This window comes from Mustela putorius, unplaced genomic scaffold (assembly GCF_011764305.1).
Source record: "Mustela putorius furo isolate JIRA1106 unplaced genomic scaffold, ASM1176430v1.1 tig00000083_pilon_pilon_pilon, whole genome shotgun sequence".
NCBI classification, from domain to species: domain Eukaryota; kingdom Metazoa; phylum Chordata; class Mammalia; order Carnivora; family Mustelidae; genus Mustela; species Mustela putorius.
The window spans coordinates 17,298,264-17,314,800 of record NW_025421273.1 but is presented as its reverse complement, the minus strand read 5'-3'; the positions used below and the strand labels follow the sequence as shown (position 1 = coordinate 17,314,800).

General features: G+C 43.9%; 1 protein-coding gene across 1 annotated transcript in view; it reads left to right on the top strand.

The window, feature by feature from the left end:
• Positions 1–16,278, top strand: part of CLNK (cytokine dependent hematopoietic cell linker) — a 165,574-nt gene extending 149,296 nt beyond the window's left edge. The window contains exons 17-19 of the mRNA XM_013044762.2: positions 2–79; positions 4,484–4,639; positions 12,534–16,278. Coding sequence (XP_012900216.1) covers positions 2–79; positions 4,484–4,639; positions 12,534–12,680 — 381 coding nt within the window. The 3' untranslated portion in view covers positions 12,681–16,278. The remainder of the gene's footprint in view (position 1; positions 80–4,483; positions 4,640–12,533) is intronic.
• Positions 16,279–16,537: the final 259 nt, after the last annotated feature.

The following is a 16,537-nucleotide window of genomic DNA, read 5'->3' as shown; positions in this document are numbered from 1 at the left end:
GGATGTCCAACGGAATGACTGGTACATCGGAGAACACAGTCGCCAGGCAGTGGAAGAGGCATTAAGGAAGGAGAACAAGGTAACACCTTGTAGAGGGGCCACTGCACCCTGTCTGCAGCCATCTCTGGTTTTCTGCCGAAAGGTCCCAGCACATAGCGAGCAGTGTGCTTTGATGCACCAGCCTGGATCTCTCAATGCTCAGGAGGTTGTCATTAAAAGGGGGAAATGGCTGTGTCACTTATTCATCTTGTGACTTGCCCTTCTTCCAAATTATCTTTAAGGAGGGTATGTGATATGATGAGCACTGGGTGTTATATGCAACTGATGAATTACTGAACTCTACCTCTAAAACTAATGATGTTGGCTAATTGAAATCTTTTTAAAAATATTTTTAAGTTTAGGTTTCTTTATGGATTAAATGAAACAGTTAAATGAACCCTAAGGAATGACTTTGGAGATCAGATGTGGAAGCTGGGGTATGAATGGTGGTCACCATGGAAAATGCCTTCCTTCTACTTTCTTCCCAGTTCATGTCGTTACTAAAGGTCTACCCAAAGTACAGGCAGGTCTTTTTAATTTTTTTTTAAGATTTTATTTATTTACTTATTTATTTATTTATTAGAGAAAGAGAAGGAGAGACAGAGAGCACAAGTAGGCAGAGTGGCAGGCAGAGAGAGAAGCCAGCTCCCTGTTGAGCAAGGAGCCCAATGTGGAACTCGATCCCAGGACCCTGGGATCATGACCTAAGCTGAAGGCAGTGGCTTAACCAACTGAGCCACCCAAGTGTCCCTAGAGGTGGGCCTTTATATCTCCTGTCTCCAGGAAGGGTACAGGGATCATGAATAATGTCCTAGTCAGGATATGATAGGTTTCTGTATTAACTACCCCAAGTTCTCAGTTGCTTAGCATAGCAAAACTTTCTTGCTTGAGCTCTGTGATCTACAAAGGTTTGGGTGCATAGATCTAAGCTGGTAGAGACCATGTCTTCATGTGAGCTCACACCAATCACATGCTGGCCCTTACCACATCTTCTCAAAAGTAATACTCATCTCTGCTCACATTTCATTGGCCAAAGTGATTCACATGGCCAGGCCTAACTTCCAAGGGGGTGGACACGGACAAATCTACCATTTGTCCAAAAAGAGAAAAGACATGAAATTACTTAAGATCAGATCAAATGACACTAGAACCATCATCACCAAGAGCAAACAGTTATTAAATTACTATTCTATTATGAGCAGAGAGCTCTATTAGGCTGTGAGAAATCTCTCCAAAGTGACAGAAAGGTTCTCAAGACTGTTGGATCATCAAAACCTCTAACAAACCAGTGCAATGTTTGTTATTGAATGAGGAAATACAAAGATGGAGTTAGTTAATTAGTAAATGGGTGGATAAATGATAGGGCCCCAATAAAGTTTAGTAAAATGTAGCTCTCAGAAATGATATTGTGAAATTAAATGAGATAAATTAGATGTTAGTTTCTAGGGTAAATTGAATGATGCCCCCTGACAAGAAACCCCAGACCTAATCCCCAGACCTTGTGAATACACCTCCTTACTTGGAAAAAGGGCTTTGCATGTGTGATTAAATTAAGAATCTTGAGATGAGGACACTATCTTGTATGAGCTGAGCAGATTCTAAGTAATCACAAGAATCCTTAGAAGAGGAAGACGTGGGGGTTCTAAGTGAAGGACCCCTGGCGGCCTCTGGAAGAAAAAAGTCAAGGAAACGCATTCTTCCCGAGGGCCTCCAGAAGGACACCAATACTACGACCCTTGCTTTTAGCCCCGTCAAACCCTTATCAGACCTCAGCCTCCAGAACTGTAGGAGAATAAATTTGTGTTTTAGTCCATGAAGTTCATGGTAGATTGTTCTAACAGCAGGAGGAAACTAACACAGTTGCTAACAAAGTATCCCAAACATATTAGAAGTCCACGGAACAATCTCATTTTCTACATAAGGAACCGGAGTCTAAATCAAGGTCTCAGTCATAAAGAGGAAAAAGTGGAAAAGGGGACAGAACCTATATTCAAGATCAGTGCTCTTTCCACAAAACCACAGCTGCCTATAGTAGTCATCACAGTTCTTTACTTTCCATTGGATAGCCGTAGGTGGCTAGGTGATGCCCTGCCTACACGACCCTCCCTGACCCCTCCCCAGGGAATCCCACCCTAGTTGACGTCTCCTGGGTAGATGGGGGAGCAGGACGTCAGCTCCAACCTTGCTTCCTCATCCTGGCTAACCAGCACCAAATGAGTCACTATACTCTCTGAGCTGTTTGCCAACAGAAAAATTACACTGAGCGGACCTGCTTCCAGGAGCCGCTGTGTGGATCGTGCTAAAAGACCAACATATGCACCCCTAATGTCCTTCCAGCAACATCTGGGCACTCAGTCAAGGCTCCTTTTGCCACCCCCTCCCCCTGTGTGCCTGTTTCTGCCCAAAAAACACTGAGAAAACTGCATCTCAGTTGCATGACTTCATCTTTTCCTATTCTGTTTGTCTCAGTTTTGCTAAAACATGTTTCTAATTAATGAAAGATAATTTCATTTAAATTGCAGGATTGCCTAGATTCATGGTGACAAACTCATCACAGAAGTTAAGATGATAAATCCAAAAATTTGTTCCATGTCTTGGCGTCTTCTCCCTTCCTGATCTTGGGCAATGTTCTGTGCTTGAATCTTAAGGCTTCAATTACCGCTGAATGTTTTATGTAGAACAAGTTCCAGAAGATTCTTCAACCCCACTTTATGTACTCAGAGGCTAATATATTTAAAGGGCAAAAACTTGGACTAGACTATTAGGTAATCTACTAACTAGCCATGAGGCATTAGTGGATTCACTTAAGCAATTAAGACCCTACTTCCCTTATCTGTAAAATGGGGATAAAATAACTTCTCAAATTTTATGTAAACATCACATGAAATAATGTAAAATGCTTAGCATCTTTTTTTTAAAGATTGTATTTACTTATTTGAGAGGGAGAGAGTACGCGCACAAGCAGGAGGAAGGGGGCAGAGAGAGAGAGAGAGAAGCAGACTCTCTATTCAGGAGGAAGCCCAACGAGGGGCTTGACCCCAGGACCCTGAGATCATGACCTAAGCCAAAGGCAGACAGTTAACTGATTGAGCCACCCAGGTGACCCTAAAATGCAACTTGAGAGCAAGTCGCAATAAACCCTAGCTATCAGAATTATCACATGTCTACAGTTTCTTAGTATTATTTATAAACAATATATTTATAGTATTAGTATAAGTATTATAATCATTATTCTCTGTATCTATAATGATAAATATTAGTTTTGCATAATAGGTATATATAGATATAAGATATAGTCTACATGGAGATAACTATATGTAACAATTAGTTATAAACATAAATTATTATATGTAATATCTATCTATAAAAAATAGTAAGTCCTCACACACCTAATTAGATCTATTCTAGATTATTTGTAACCATCTATGTAAGAATCTATGCAATTACAGCTACAGATTTTTCAATACTTTTCATCATACAAAAGGCACAGTGTAGCCACAAAACCAGCATTGCGGGGTGCTTCTGTTTAGGAAACTTACTCCATTTCCTAGCCTTTAATGACCAGACCTCCAGCCTCAGCTATTCCCCAGGTGGGCCTGGTCCCTGCAGTGTGGCTTTTCACAGCCCTCAAGCCATCTCACACTGCTGACCTTCTTTTGGAAACTCCCCATCTCCTCCCTTGGCTCCCGTCACACTGAAGCTTCTGGGTGTCCTTCCCAATCCCTCTTCTGTCTCCTCTTCTTCCCCTGCACCTGCCTTCCCCTCACCAGAGTCTATGTTAGCCCCTCCCTCATATGTCTGCTCATGCTGCTACCAATGACTGAAACCCCACATCTTTTGGGGGGACCCTAGCCCTATATTAACATCTCCCCACTCACAGGCCCCTTGTATTATGCTAAAAGCCTCCCTTGCTAAAGCTTGCAGTGGCTCCCACTGTCTCTAGACTAACACCTGAGCATCAGGCAGAACAGGATATATGGGAACAGGGAAGGTGAAGAAAGCACGCCTAGGAGGGGAGGTGGAGAGCTTCTCCATGCAGATGAGGTGGCCTGTGTAAAAGCTGAGAGCCCAAAAGCAAGAGGTGCCTTTCGGAAACCTTGGCTGGAGCCAGAGTTTTCAGAAACCAAACCCCAAGACAGGCTGGAGCATTTATCCCCAAACATCATGCTAAGGTTGTAGACACGACATTGATGCCAGTGGGGGACAGTGTAAGATTTGGAAGAAGGGGATGTCCTGATCTGACTGGTACACTTTTTAGAAAGTAACAAGAAACCTTACATGGGCTGACCCTCAAATATGCATTGAATGAAATTTCACGAAGAACTGTTTTGCCAAAAAACAAGCCACATGGGAACGTGGCACAGACAAGTGTCACTACAGCCAACACCATCAGGCCTGGGATGCTGGCCTGCCTGAGATAAAACCATTCTTCCTTCTGCTTCAGGATGGCACTTTCTTGGTCCGAGACTGTTCCACGAAATCCAGGGCAGAACCCTACGTGCTGGTGGTGTTTTATGGGAACAAAGTCTACAATGTGAAAATCCGTTTCCTGGAGAAGAATCAGCAGTTTGCCCTGGGGACAGGACTGAGGGGAGATGAGGTGGGTATGACCTGACAGCTTCCCTTTCCCAGATCAAAGACAGCAAGGGGAGACTGCGAGGAATGCTGGCCAAGTCACCCATCATATCCCCATGACTGCTTGGTGGGGGAGAAAAGAATGCCACCCTGGAGGTGGAGACTAACTCCCTTCCAGCTCCTTCTACAAGCATCCCTGCCCACCTTAAACTTCAGCCCATGGGCCCCAGCCACTCCTGACCATTCCATACCCTGTCCATGCAGATCTGCCCATCGAAGGAAAGTCATTCTGCAGGACATATCCAAATTCTGCCTCCCCGGGGGTCTCCCCTGAAGCTGAAGTTAGTGTTAACACCACATTCCTTCCCCACCCCCACGCCAAACCCCCACAGCTGGCGTTCCACACCCTACCTGCTGGCATGAGGAACACTTAGTTGTGTCTCCAAATTGAACGTGCGCTCAGTCACAGTATGCGGTGCCATGTTGGGCATGCCCGTCCTCAGTACAGACCTGCTGACAGGCGGCTTCAGGAGAGAATCCATCAGTTAAGGCCTTCCAGATTCACTGCATAAAAACAAAGGAGGAAGGAGACTGGATTTTGCTGAGTGTGCTTGCAGTCGGCCTGGTCTCCGTATCACCTCGCGTGAACCCTTGACGACTCCTTGCTACAACAATTGCTTCAACCTTAGAGGTAGGGAAACTGAGGCTCAGAAAGTTATGTAAATGGCTAGAGACACAGGAGTACTGAGAGGGTGAGGAGAAGCTACTCTGTCAACTCTTCTTGAAAGGAAGGTGGGACTGGAAGGGAAGGGTAGGGGGCAAGTTCTGCATCACCGCTTACTAAGTATGTGAGCTCAGACCAGTCACTTAATGTCTCTGGGCTTTAGTTTCTTCAAAGTGAAATGCAATGTTCTTTTCTTGTCCAGACTTCTCTAATTCAGGAATTTTCATTTAGCATCTCCAGACCTCAGTGTTATCTGTTGGTCTATATTATGTACTGACTTGTGCCCCCCACCCCCGACTCCTCCCAGATCCCTGTGTTGAAGCCTTAACCCCTAGGACCTCCAAATAGAACTGTATTTGGAGCTAAAGTCTTTAAAGAGGGGATGAAGGTAAAATGAGGTCACGTATGTGGGCCCTAGAACAGTATGTCTGGTGTCTCTGTAAGGAGATTAGGACACAGACATGCACAGACATAAGGTCACAGCAAGAGGACGGTGCCTACACAGCAAGAAGAGAGGCCTCAGGTAGAACCAACCCTGCCAACACGTTGATCTTGGACTTCTAGACTCCTGGACTGTTGTTCAGGTGCCCCCACCCTGCCCCTTCTGCGGCCCTTTGTCATGGAGGACTGAGAAAACAAATCCAGCATAGATCCAGAACTTTCACACAACTATCCATTGTGAGATCAAAGTGAAGGACAGTAGAGATCAAAGTGAAGGACACGGCCAGGGCTGCCAGAGCGCATCAGGAACGTGTGTATGTGAGGATCCCATTAGGGGCTGCGTGAAGACCGCAGCTTAAACCCAGTATCCGACCCAGAGCCCTTTTGGAGTATCGCGCGTAGCTGGAGAGGTGTGGTCCACACTGGCCTTTTCAAGAGCCTGGGAAAGTCTGGTCATAATTGAGAGTGAGAGTGGAGAGAGATTAATACATAAATCTGCTAAGTGCAGCCACACTGAGAGAAGACAGCAAAGATGAAGAGAATAGCCAATATTCCCTTTCGTGATGAGGATTAGTGACTTAACGAATGTAACCCCATTCCGAGCCAGCCTGACACTTAGCAAGCCCACGGTAGATGTGAGTTATTATGCTTTCATTCTTATTCCCGGATGTAATAACTGGGGTACAGTTCCCCGGAACCAGATGCATATGGTTAGTGGACATTCCAGTTCAGTCTCCCTCCAACCTTTCTAGCTTCTTCCACCTCCTAGAATTTCCCATGTTCTTTAAAAAAAAAAAAAAAAAAAAAAAAAAAAAGTTGTATTGTGACTTTTAAATGATCGGGACACAGAGCAAGTGGAAATCATGCGCCCTGACCCGCAGGGCCTCTGCGAGATGCTGTGTCACTTGCTCTTTTACCTGGACCTCAAAAAACCTCAGAGAAGCGTGCATTACTGAGACCCATTTACCAGTGAGGACACAACAGTGAGGACCTAAAGAGGTCACAACAGCTTTCCCCCCACATGCCACACTTTGGTCTGCTCCTAACAGAGGAGACGGCGATCTTACTCCGGATGACATCTGAATAGCGTTGAATCAGATCGTAAGCCAGTTCCCGCCTCAGCAGGGAAGCGCTTGCCAACTATGACAGCCCAGATTAGACCGTCAGCTTCCAGGTGAGCTGCTCTAATTATCGGCACCAAGGACCCCTCAAGGATTCAAATGCCTATTTTAAGAAAACCCTTTTTGGGTTATTCCGGAGTCTTCTCCTCCCATTCGTTTCCCCCCCAAGCCAGCCTCCTTTTTCCTACATTTATTTAACACCTGCATGTTTGCCGTGCACAAGGCCTATCCTATGCCGTGAACAATTACTAATTAACTTCAGCAATGTATTCCTTCCTGGACAACCTGCGACGATGGTGCCACCGATATTTCCACTTAACAGTGACAGTGAGACACAAATGTTAAGTAACGGGCCCCCCAGTCACAGCAGGTACAGGGCAAGACTGGGCTTCATTTTTCATTCTGCTAAAATACTCCTATGGTCTCGGGTAACATCGTGACCAAATGCCAAAAACCAGTAGCCTGCCCGGAAACCATCCAGAATGCGGGGTGAAGGAGAGTTAACACTTTCGTGAAGCTTACTGTGCACCAGACACCAGATGAGAAAGGACACTTCCCAACTGTACACTTTTCCTGCCTTGCGAGCCGGACGCTGGTGCCAGACTGGGCCAGTCTAGCTTGCTCTCAGCTCCCTCCTGCCCCTCACCAGCCACGGGAGCCCCCACTCTGCTGGGGAAGACGCTCCCAGTTTTACAAAAAGGAGAGAGAATGTGATACAGGAAGGCTCTGCTGAGTGCAAGCCAACCCCAGCTACTTCCTCTGGGGCTTGCATAAAGAAATAGTATCTTAGTTTGACTCTGCGGGAGCAAGGTGATGAGATACAGGGTTGTCAAAGATAATTTTGGTTTTGTGTGACTTTTGGGCTGCCTTGCAAACTTGAGAATTTAACCACACATCCAACACAGTGACACCCCTCTTAAGGGAGTTATTACATCTTAGATGAGGTGACATAAACACAGTCACGTAGACACTCAGACACACAGAGGCAGGTGCTTAGTGAGTAGGGGTTTCCGTCAGAAATGATTCCCAAGTGCCTCTGCCTTGGGTCTGTGCCCCCGGGGAACTAGTGAGGCACAGCCCTCCCCAGGATGTGAGGGTGGCAGGGGATGCCTGGACAAGGCTCCAGAAAGCGAGCATGCCAACATCTTCTCAAGCACAAAAGGGAAGCAAACCCACCCACATCTCCCAAGAATAGGCCTGGGGAGGTCCATTTTGCTGCATTGGTAGGTGTTTGTGTCATCCTGTCAGCCACGTGGCTAGAACCTCATGTCTGAATTTAGATTTAGGAAAGACCCCCGTGTCTTCATGCCCTGGGTCCTCTAACAGAGCACCACCAAGTTGGTGACTTCAAACATCAGAAATGCCTTCTCTTGTGGTTTTGGCAGCTAGACATCTGAAATCGAAGTATCAGCAGGGCTTCTGGACATGGAGGGAAGGTCCCTCCTTGCCCCTTTCAGCTGCTGGTGGCTGTGGGCAAGCCTCAGCTCCTTGTCCCATGGGTCCTATCGCCCTAATCTCTGCATCTGCTCTAATCTCTTCCTCTTCTCTGGATGAATCTCCTCCCTGTGCTTCAATCTGGTACAGGTATGCATGACTGCTTTTAGGGATAACCCAGAATTCCCTCCTCCTAGGAAGATCCTCAACAGACCCCATCTTTTTTTTTTAAAAATTAACATATAATATATTATTTGCCCCAGGGGTACAGGTCTGTGAATCATCAGGCTTACACATTTCACAGCTTTCACCATAGCACATACCCTCCCCAATGTCCATAACCCAACCACCCTCTCCATATCCCCCCCAGCAACCCTCAGGTTGTTTCCTGAGATTGAGTCTCTTATGGTCTGTCTCCCTTCCAATCACATCTTGTTTCATTTTTTCCTTCCCTACACCCCACAACCCCCCACCCTGCCTCTCAAATTCCTCGGAGAGATCATATGATAATTGTCTTTCTTTGATTGACTTATTTCGCTCACCATAGTACCCTCTAATTCCACCCACATCATTGCAAAGGGCAAGATTTCATTTTTGATGACTGCACAGTATTCCACTGTATATATGTATGTATGTATGTATATGTGTGTATATACATACACACACATACATGCACACACACATATACATATATATACCACATCTTCTTTATCCATTCATCTGTTGATAGACATCTGGGTTCCTTCCATAGTTTGGCTATTGTGGACATTGCTGCCATAATCATTGGGGTGCACGTGCCCTTTCTGATCACTACATTTGTATCTTTAGGGTAAATACCCAGTAGTGCAATTGCTTTAACTGATTCCATCTTTTGTCATGAGAAATACTATCCACTCTTGACATATAGGGCAATACAGATTCCTGGGATTGGGGCATGATGTATCTCTGGGGGACCGACCACCTTTCAGCCCAGTCTACCCATTTGCTCAGTTATTGCCCCACCATTCATTTTATGCCTACACTATGCTAGACTTCATGCTCCATTTTGGGGACACAGAGTCCTTACTGCCCAGGGGCTACCATGCTCATCTGTGCCCATCGATGCACACGCCTAAGCAGGGGTGAGACTGGAAATATTTAGCCACTACTAAAACACCAGCCCCAGCAAGAGAAGCACCTGCCATTAGTAACCCACAGAGCTTCACCTGCTGCCAACCGCTAACCTGCATCTGACTTCAGAAACCATGTGGGTCAAGGTTTCTGTGAAAGCTCATAGAAGTGAGCCACTTCCATCATCAGACCTTTCCTTGCCCTGCAAATGGTTATGATAAGTGGCCGAAAAATTATGCTTGATGTTTACTTGGTGAATCAAACTTTAAAGACTAATAAGTAGAGACCAACAATGAACCCACAAGATCACAACTTCTCATTTCCCTGCCTCTCTCTTTTCTTCTTTCACTCCTACGTGTGCTCGCAGATTTCTTTACTCTTCTGGCATTGAATCATTGCCTTCTATTGGGATATAAAGCAAATACAAAAGGTTTAAAGACATTTTAAGATTTAATATTAGGGTGACATTTGCTCCTCTCCTGGAAAAACCATTTCATATGAAAATAAGAGCTTCATTATAATATTTTTAAGAAGTCTCTTTAGGGAAATAATATATCAGTTGTGGGCCAATCACTACAAGGGCATAATAAGAAATGACAGTAATGATTTATCACTCCTGCCTCGCTTGCTTCCTACAACTTATTAAAATTATAATTTCATGTAAAATGGCATCCATGCAGTAGATTATTAAAACAATTAATATCACACTTATTATTTCAAGACCATCCTGAAGATAGCAGGAATGAGAAGAGGAAACAGGCGTTTTCCCTCTGAAGATGAAGATCAGGGAAGAGGCTTTCCTCTTTATCATGTGGATTAACCAGTTTTGCAGAAGAGTTCCACATGAGAAGCTTCTTTTCATTACTCACTTTCAGTTTTGTCAAACTTGAAAAAAGAGAAAGAAAACACTGTTCTTAGTTTATAACTGGAAGTGAAATACAAAAAAAAAAAAAAAAAAAAAAAAAGCCTTCCTGGAGGTATACAATAATCATCTATAAACTTCTCCAGTGACCTCATTGCTCTTTGTGCATATTCTTGGCAAACCCAAAAGGGATGAGGTCACGATAATGAGACATGTATTGAGCACTCAATGTATACCACGCTGTCCTCTAAATGCTGACTATGTGTCAACTGTCAATTCAACTAATCCTCACAAGGGCCCTTGGAGGTGGGTCCTGATGTTACTTACCATTGCTTTTCATCGATAGAGGAACTGAAACAGAGAGTGTGAGAAACTTGCTTGAGGTCACACAGCTAGTGAGTGGGAGAGCCTAGTTAGGAACTCAGGCATTTGGTCCCCAAAGGCCCTTCACATCCAAGTTCTCTAACACTATCCTTATTCCCTGTGGCACAACCAGGAAACCACCTTACTTTAGCATCAGGTAGGAATTAGTATTTATTGTGTACGTCTCAGGGGTGGACCGATGGGTTATCTCCTTGAAACCAGATCCAGTAACAGGTGCACAGGAGCAAGTCACAGAGTCAAGCAGGGCTGTTGTAGTTAAAAAGACAGAACCTAAGACAGATGAGCTGTGGTAGGAACAATGGGGAAGCTTGTGGACTCAGTCCTCAGGATGGGCAGGGATGGAGTGGATCTTGGGCCATGTCAGGAGATTCGTCGTTCCCTGCCTCTTTACCCAAGTCTTCCCCCTTATTCTTCACATCAGCCACAAGTGGCAGGAAGGAGGGGACCACCACGGTGGTTACAGACCTTTAGCTTTTCAACGCAGTGCTCCCCCAAGGAAAAGGAGTTCCCTCCCAGTAGCCACAGGCAGCCCTGAGGGATGGTTCGTGGGGGGCCTAGTGATGTTCTTGAGTTCTGAGTTAATTATTTTCAGAGCACATTATTCCTAAGTAAAATTACCTCCTTGTATAGGAAGCTATTTTCCGTCTGCTCCCAACAGAATGCAATCTCCATGAGGACAGGCACCATGACGATGCCATTCCCTTTTGAATATCCTGAAGGCCTGCAAACATTGCTGTGCTGGGCACACGGGGCAGAAGGAGGGTTCACAAAACTAGAGCAGCATCCAAGGCTTCCCCACCAGGGCTCCCTCCCTTCAAGCTGTGCCTTCTCTATCCCAGCCTGTTGGAACCCAGGATCACAAGCTGTAGGCAAGCTGTATAAGGGAAAAGCAGACAACTTTTGTCCAGAAAAAACAGGTTGCATTCCTGGTCCTGGGCCCCTGCCTTTGTGACCTCGAAGCAGGTCAGCCCACATCCCTGAGCTGCAGTTTCCTTAGCTCTTCCATGAACGCCATTCCCCCTGACCTCCTCGCCTCCTAGGGTTACAGCCAAGCCTCCTTAGCTCAACATTGTCTTAAGGCGTGCAAGGCAGGCTGAGTGAGCTCTTCCTACTCACCCTCCAGGATTTCCTTTGAGGGCACACCCAAACTCAGCTCATCAGAACCACCCTCTGGGTCCTCACATCTTCAACACCTGCCTTTGTTCATGCTTCTTCCTCTGCTTTTAGAATCCTTAAGCCTTCTTGTCCCTTTATCTAGACACCCAGAAGGTATAGCCCATCTCAGTTCTGTGTCTTCAGCAAAGCACGTGCTGATTCCCTAAACTTGAAATAATCTCACTACTGTCCATTCAATCACCACAACCCTTCATCTGTGCATTTCCAGGAACATAAAAGTAAAGATCCGCTGTCACCTCATTATTTCACAAGAAGCCCAGGGAAGGAAAGGTCATTGGCTAAGAACTGCCAGAACCTTGTGGCTGGCTCTATTCCTTCTGATTACCCCAGGACTCACTGGAACACAGGGGTTTCTGGAAGGGGAGCTCACTGCAGGCCTTCCCACCAATCCACTCAGTGCAGGTCAAGCCCTGACTTGCTCACTTTTGGTCTCCCCAACCATCTTACTCTCCCATGATAACATTTTTACCACTCATCTTTCAGGAGCTGTCTTTTCAGTTTCTTTTCTTTTCTTTTATTTTTTTGACACTTCCTGACACAGCTTCACAGTTTAAAAAAAAATATATTAACGTCTTCCCTAAGGAAAATGAAGCATCTTATTCTGTGCTTTAACCCACCAACATAAAAAATATTCAAATTTTCATTAACTTTCTTTTCTGTGTTTCAGAAGTTTAATTCAGTGGAAGACATCATCGAACACTACAAGTATTTTCCCATCGTACTAATTGACGGGAAAGACAAAACTGGAATCCACAGGGAGCAATGCTACCTGACTCAGCCCCTCCCCCTCAGCAGGTGCTTCTCACCTTGGTAGTCCGATTTTGTTTTCTCTGGGGTTCCAATCCCACCAGATCCAATACCTCTACCCACTTTTCATTGATTTCAAAAGACGATTTTTCTGTGGCTTGGAGGGATCCCTTTTTTGACTTCGGAGAAAAGGAAAACATTCTATAATGGAAATTGGGAAATTGATCTCAGTTTTGAAAGTTCAAACCACAGAAGAAATATTGGTAAGAAGAAAAAATAAAAACGGGCTTTTAAAAAATATCTCCTAAAGAGAAAACTATAAACGTGGTCCCCATGGGTCACCATCCTTCCAGATGAGAAATAAAGGCGATGAGAAGCTTTGCTTAGATGTTTGCAGCTAGCATGGGACAAATCTGGGTGAGACTCCCATACCTATTCTCTTTATAGGACCTGGTCCTGCCTTTGTTTCAGAAGTGGTAGGACCTGTGAAGGTACAATGTTTTTGAGATTCCTTATGCTGAAGATGTTGGTGAATGTAAGCTCTATTTTATTTGTAATCCTGAAACCTCAATTTTAGGGAAGGAATGTAACAGAAAAGTAAAGTGTTTGCAAATATCACCTATAAGACAGAAATCAGAAATGCTTTCACTCCGGGGATAGAGGGCTGTGGGCCCAGCCTCCAGGACTCTGTTTTGAGTGGCTTTAAGACAAATGGAATTAGCAGATTTGCAGTAAGGGAGTAAGCCTAAGTCTGAGCGAAAGTGTTGTGTTTTTTTTTTTTTTTTAATTCCAATTATGGACTTCCCTTCAAAAGAAGAGAAGTATCCTCAGATTAGTGCTATTTTGAAGGAATATTGCATGCCTCCTGATACTGTTCCCTCCTAAAGCTAAAAGGATCTTACATTATTCCTATTTTATAATACAAATAAGGAGTAAGAGGCTGAGAAAAGTTACTGGTCCCATTCAGTGTAAAAAGGGAGCACACATCTTTACCCATTTTGCCTGGCTCCATCCTAGCATGCCTTCCCAAGTACATTCCCCATGGAATTTTATCATCAAGTTGAAAAGCTAGAAAGACACCATTTGGAAATACAGATTTGCCTGCACTGAAATATATAAATAAATAAACTCTTTAGTGGAGTAAATTTAAAAAAAGAGAGAGAGAGAGAAAGAGAGTTCTGGTTGAAATCAATCTACATAATGACTTCAAATGTTACAAAAGCCTATACATGAAATGTATGAAATATTTATGCAAGAGTAGCATTAAGGCAGAAGTAAAATCAAAACCGAATTAGAAGGAAAGAGATAACAATGGGAACCATGCTTGGGATTCTCTCCTCTAAAACAGCAACCGAGGAATGCTCTCAGAGGAGTTCTAAAAGTCTACCTACCAACCAACCCGACAGCTGCATGGGTTCAGCTTTCCCAAGGTCAGTGGGAAGTTATGTCTCTAAGTCAGGTCAGGAGCATTTGATGTAGGAGCTCTTTGACGGTTCGAGTTCCTGATGCCCCACTGAGTCTCCCTTCCAGGGCACCTGCATGGGATCACATAGAAACCAGGAGCTGAGCAGACCTGAACTGTGGCTTCTAAGGAGCGTACTGTTCAGAGCTGCAGGAATTGTGGCTTCTGGTCACTCTCAGCTAGACTTCGGCAAACTCAGGCCAGCATGTGGAGGTCCCAGCTGGGATGCAGGAAGAATCTGAGCCTCCCTCTACAAAGCTTTTGGAAGATGCCCACGAACTCTGATTCACTGGTTTGCACCATTCAACACTGTGTGCTCAAGAAGTGTCTGAGTCTCCTCAAGCATCATGGTTGTCAAAAAGGGTGAGCATCTGCTGGTGTCTAGCATTTTATGAGGCTTATGTTCTTCAAAATGCTTCATTCATAAATGCCTGATATGATTGGAAGAGGAAGAGGAGGTAGAAATCAACCATCTTAAAATAAAAAGCCCACCATGCTTATCTATAATGAAAATCTCTGGAAAGAAAGATAAAATTCAAAATATTGACAGGGTTGTTTTTGAGATGATTAGGGTTTGAGGGATCATGTTAGTTGGGTCTTCTAGAACTCAGATGCCAAGACAAGAGTCAGAAATGCAAATATTTGTTAGAGGTGATGCCTGAGAGAGATAAGGGGTGAGGGGAAGGAATAGGACTAGGCAGGGAGAGCTTTTGGACTGTGACGTGGTCTGACCCCTATGAAAGGAGAGAGAGAAGGAGGGAGGTGGGAGTAAGGAAACCAGCCAGCTGAGATAGAGCTCTGAGAGAGTCCTGGTCAGGCCGCTGGTACCATTCAGAGCAAGGATTGCTCATAGAGGATACAGTCCCATGTGAGGCAGAAATGGCTAGGTCTTAGGACACACAGCACCATGTAAGTCATTCCCAGAGACTGCTCAGGGAAAACACAACCTTCTGATGCTGTGGGAGATCCAGAAGCTTCTACAGAGGAAGGCTTTCAGATAGCCCACTCATTAACAAGTTCCTCTTTCAAGAGAGAGCCAAGTGGCTCCCCTACCATGCCTGCTACAATGACTCTCCTTTACAGTGTTGATTGTAATAAGGACATATTGCTTATAAATATTACTGAAGATAAGAATATACCTATTTTAATCGCACTTGATTCTCACAACAGTTCTGTAAAGAAGGCAGGGCAGGTCTTCTGGACACACTGCATGACTGAGGACTCTGTGTCTCCTTGGCCCAAATCTTATGGTGACATAGTCATGGCTGAACCAAGGTATTCAGATGCAATTCTATTCAGTGTCTAGCTGCTTATTGGATCTGTAATTGAAAAAGTTCAATGATATGGGCTTGGCTTGCCCAAATTCCAAAGCAGTTTAATCCCTCTTCAACTCATATTTCATTTTCAGTGGAAAAGTGTCACTTGATTCCTAGCCATCAGAGTAGGAATCTGACTTTATCTGATTATAGCATCTATGCATTTAAGGCATTTCTTGTTGGCTAAATAACTATCATTCTGGATCAATTTGTATCTTCCTCAACTTTAATAATACCTTGCTCTAAGCACTTGTTTGTGTACACATATACATTTGTTGCTAGACATTCTTGAGGATGTTCGAATTATAGTGGTGAATTAAGTGGGAGAAACAGACAATGAAAAAGTACCCAGTAAATAAAATAATCTATTTTACTGTATTTCCAGTTGAACACTTACCACTGAGGGCTTATCAGTGAGGCCAACACTTGATATTTTGAGGAAGCTTTTTTGAGATGTTTTCTAAAAGTTCTATACCAGAAAATTTAAAATTTTTCCAAATTTACTTAATGAAAAATTTACCCACTTGGGTATATGTGTGTGGGAGAGGATGTGGGTGTGTGGGTGTGTGTTTGAGTAACTACACTGTAGCTGAAATCAGTTAAATTTTCAATGCTAATGACCAGAGAGTAACCAAATTTTACCCCATTATCAAACTCAGCTCATTGCCATGTGTAGGTACACATAAACACATTTTTTATAAGATGGTCTGTATCATAGATGACTAGCATTTTATTTGTGTACCCATTTTTGTATACTAATATTTGTTCTAGCTAACATTCACTTTCTTTTGAATATTCATGATTGATAGCTATATTAAGATAAATGAAATCAAATATGTAATTGAATGTCATAATATCTCTGTAACTATTAAAGAAAGGAATTCAAAGTATAGTTGAATTTTGTTCATCTCATACCCTATTAGCCTTAAAGTCTTTCTGAAGTCATAGTTAGGATAAACTCATCACAAAATTTGAGGAACAATTTTTGACATCTGAGCATTAGCCCATGCTAGATTTGGGGAATAAAGATGAAAAGACATAATCCCTGTGATTGAGGGTTAAGAGTCTGGCAGGGAAGATACACATGCAATAAAAATCATGCAACACAGAATAATAGATTTGCTCATTCTCTCTCTTGTGCCACCA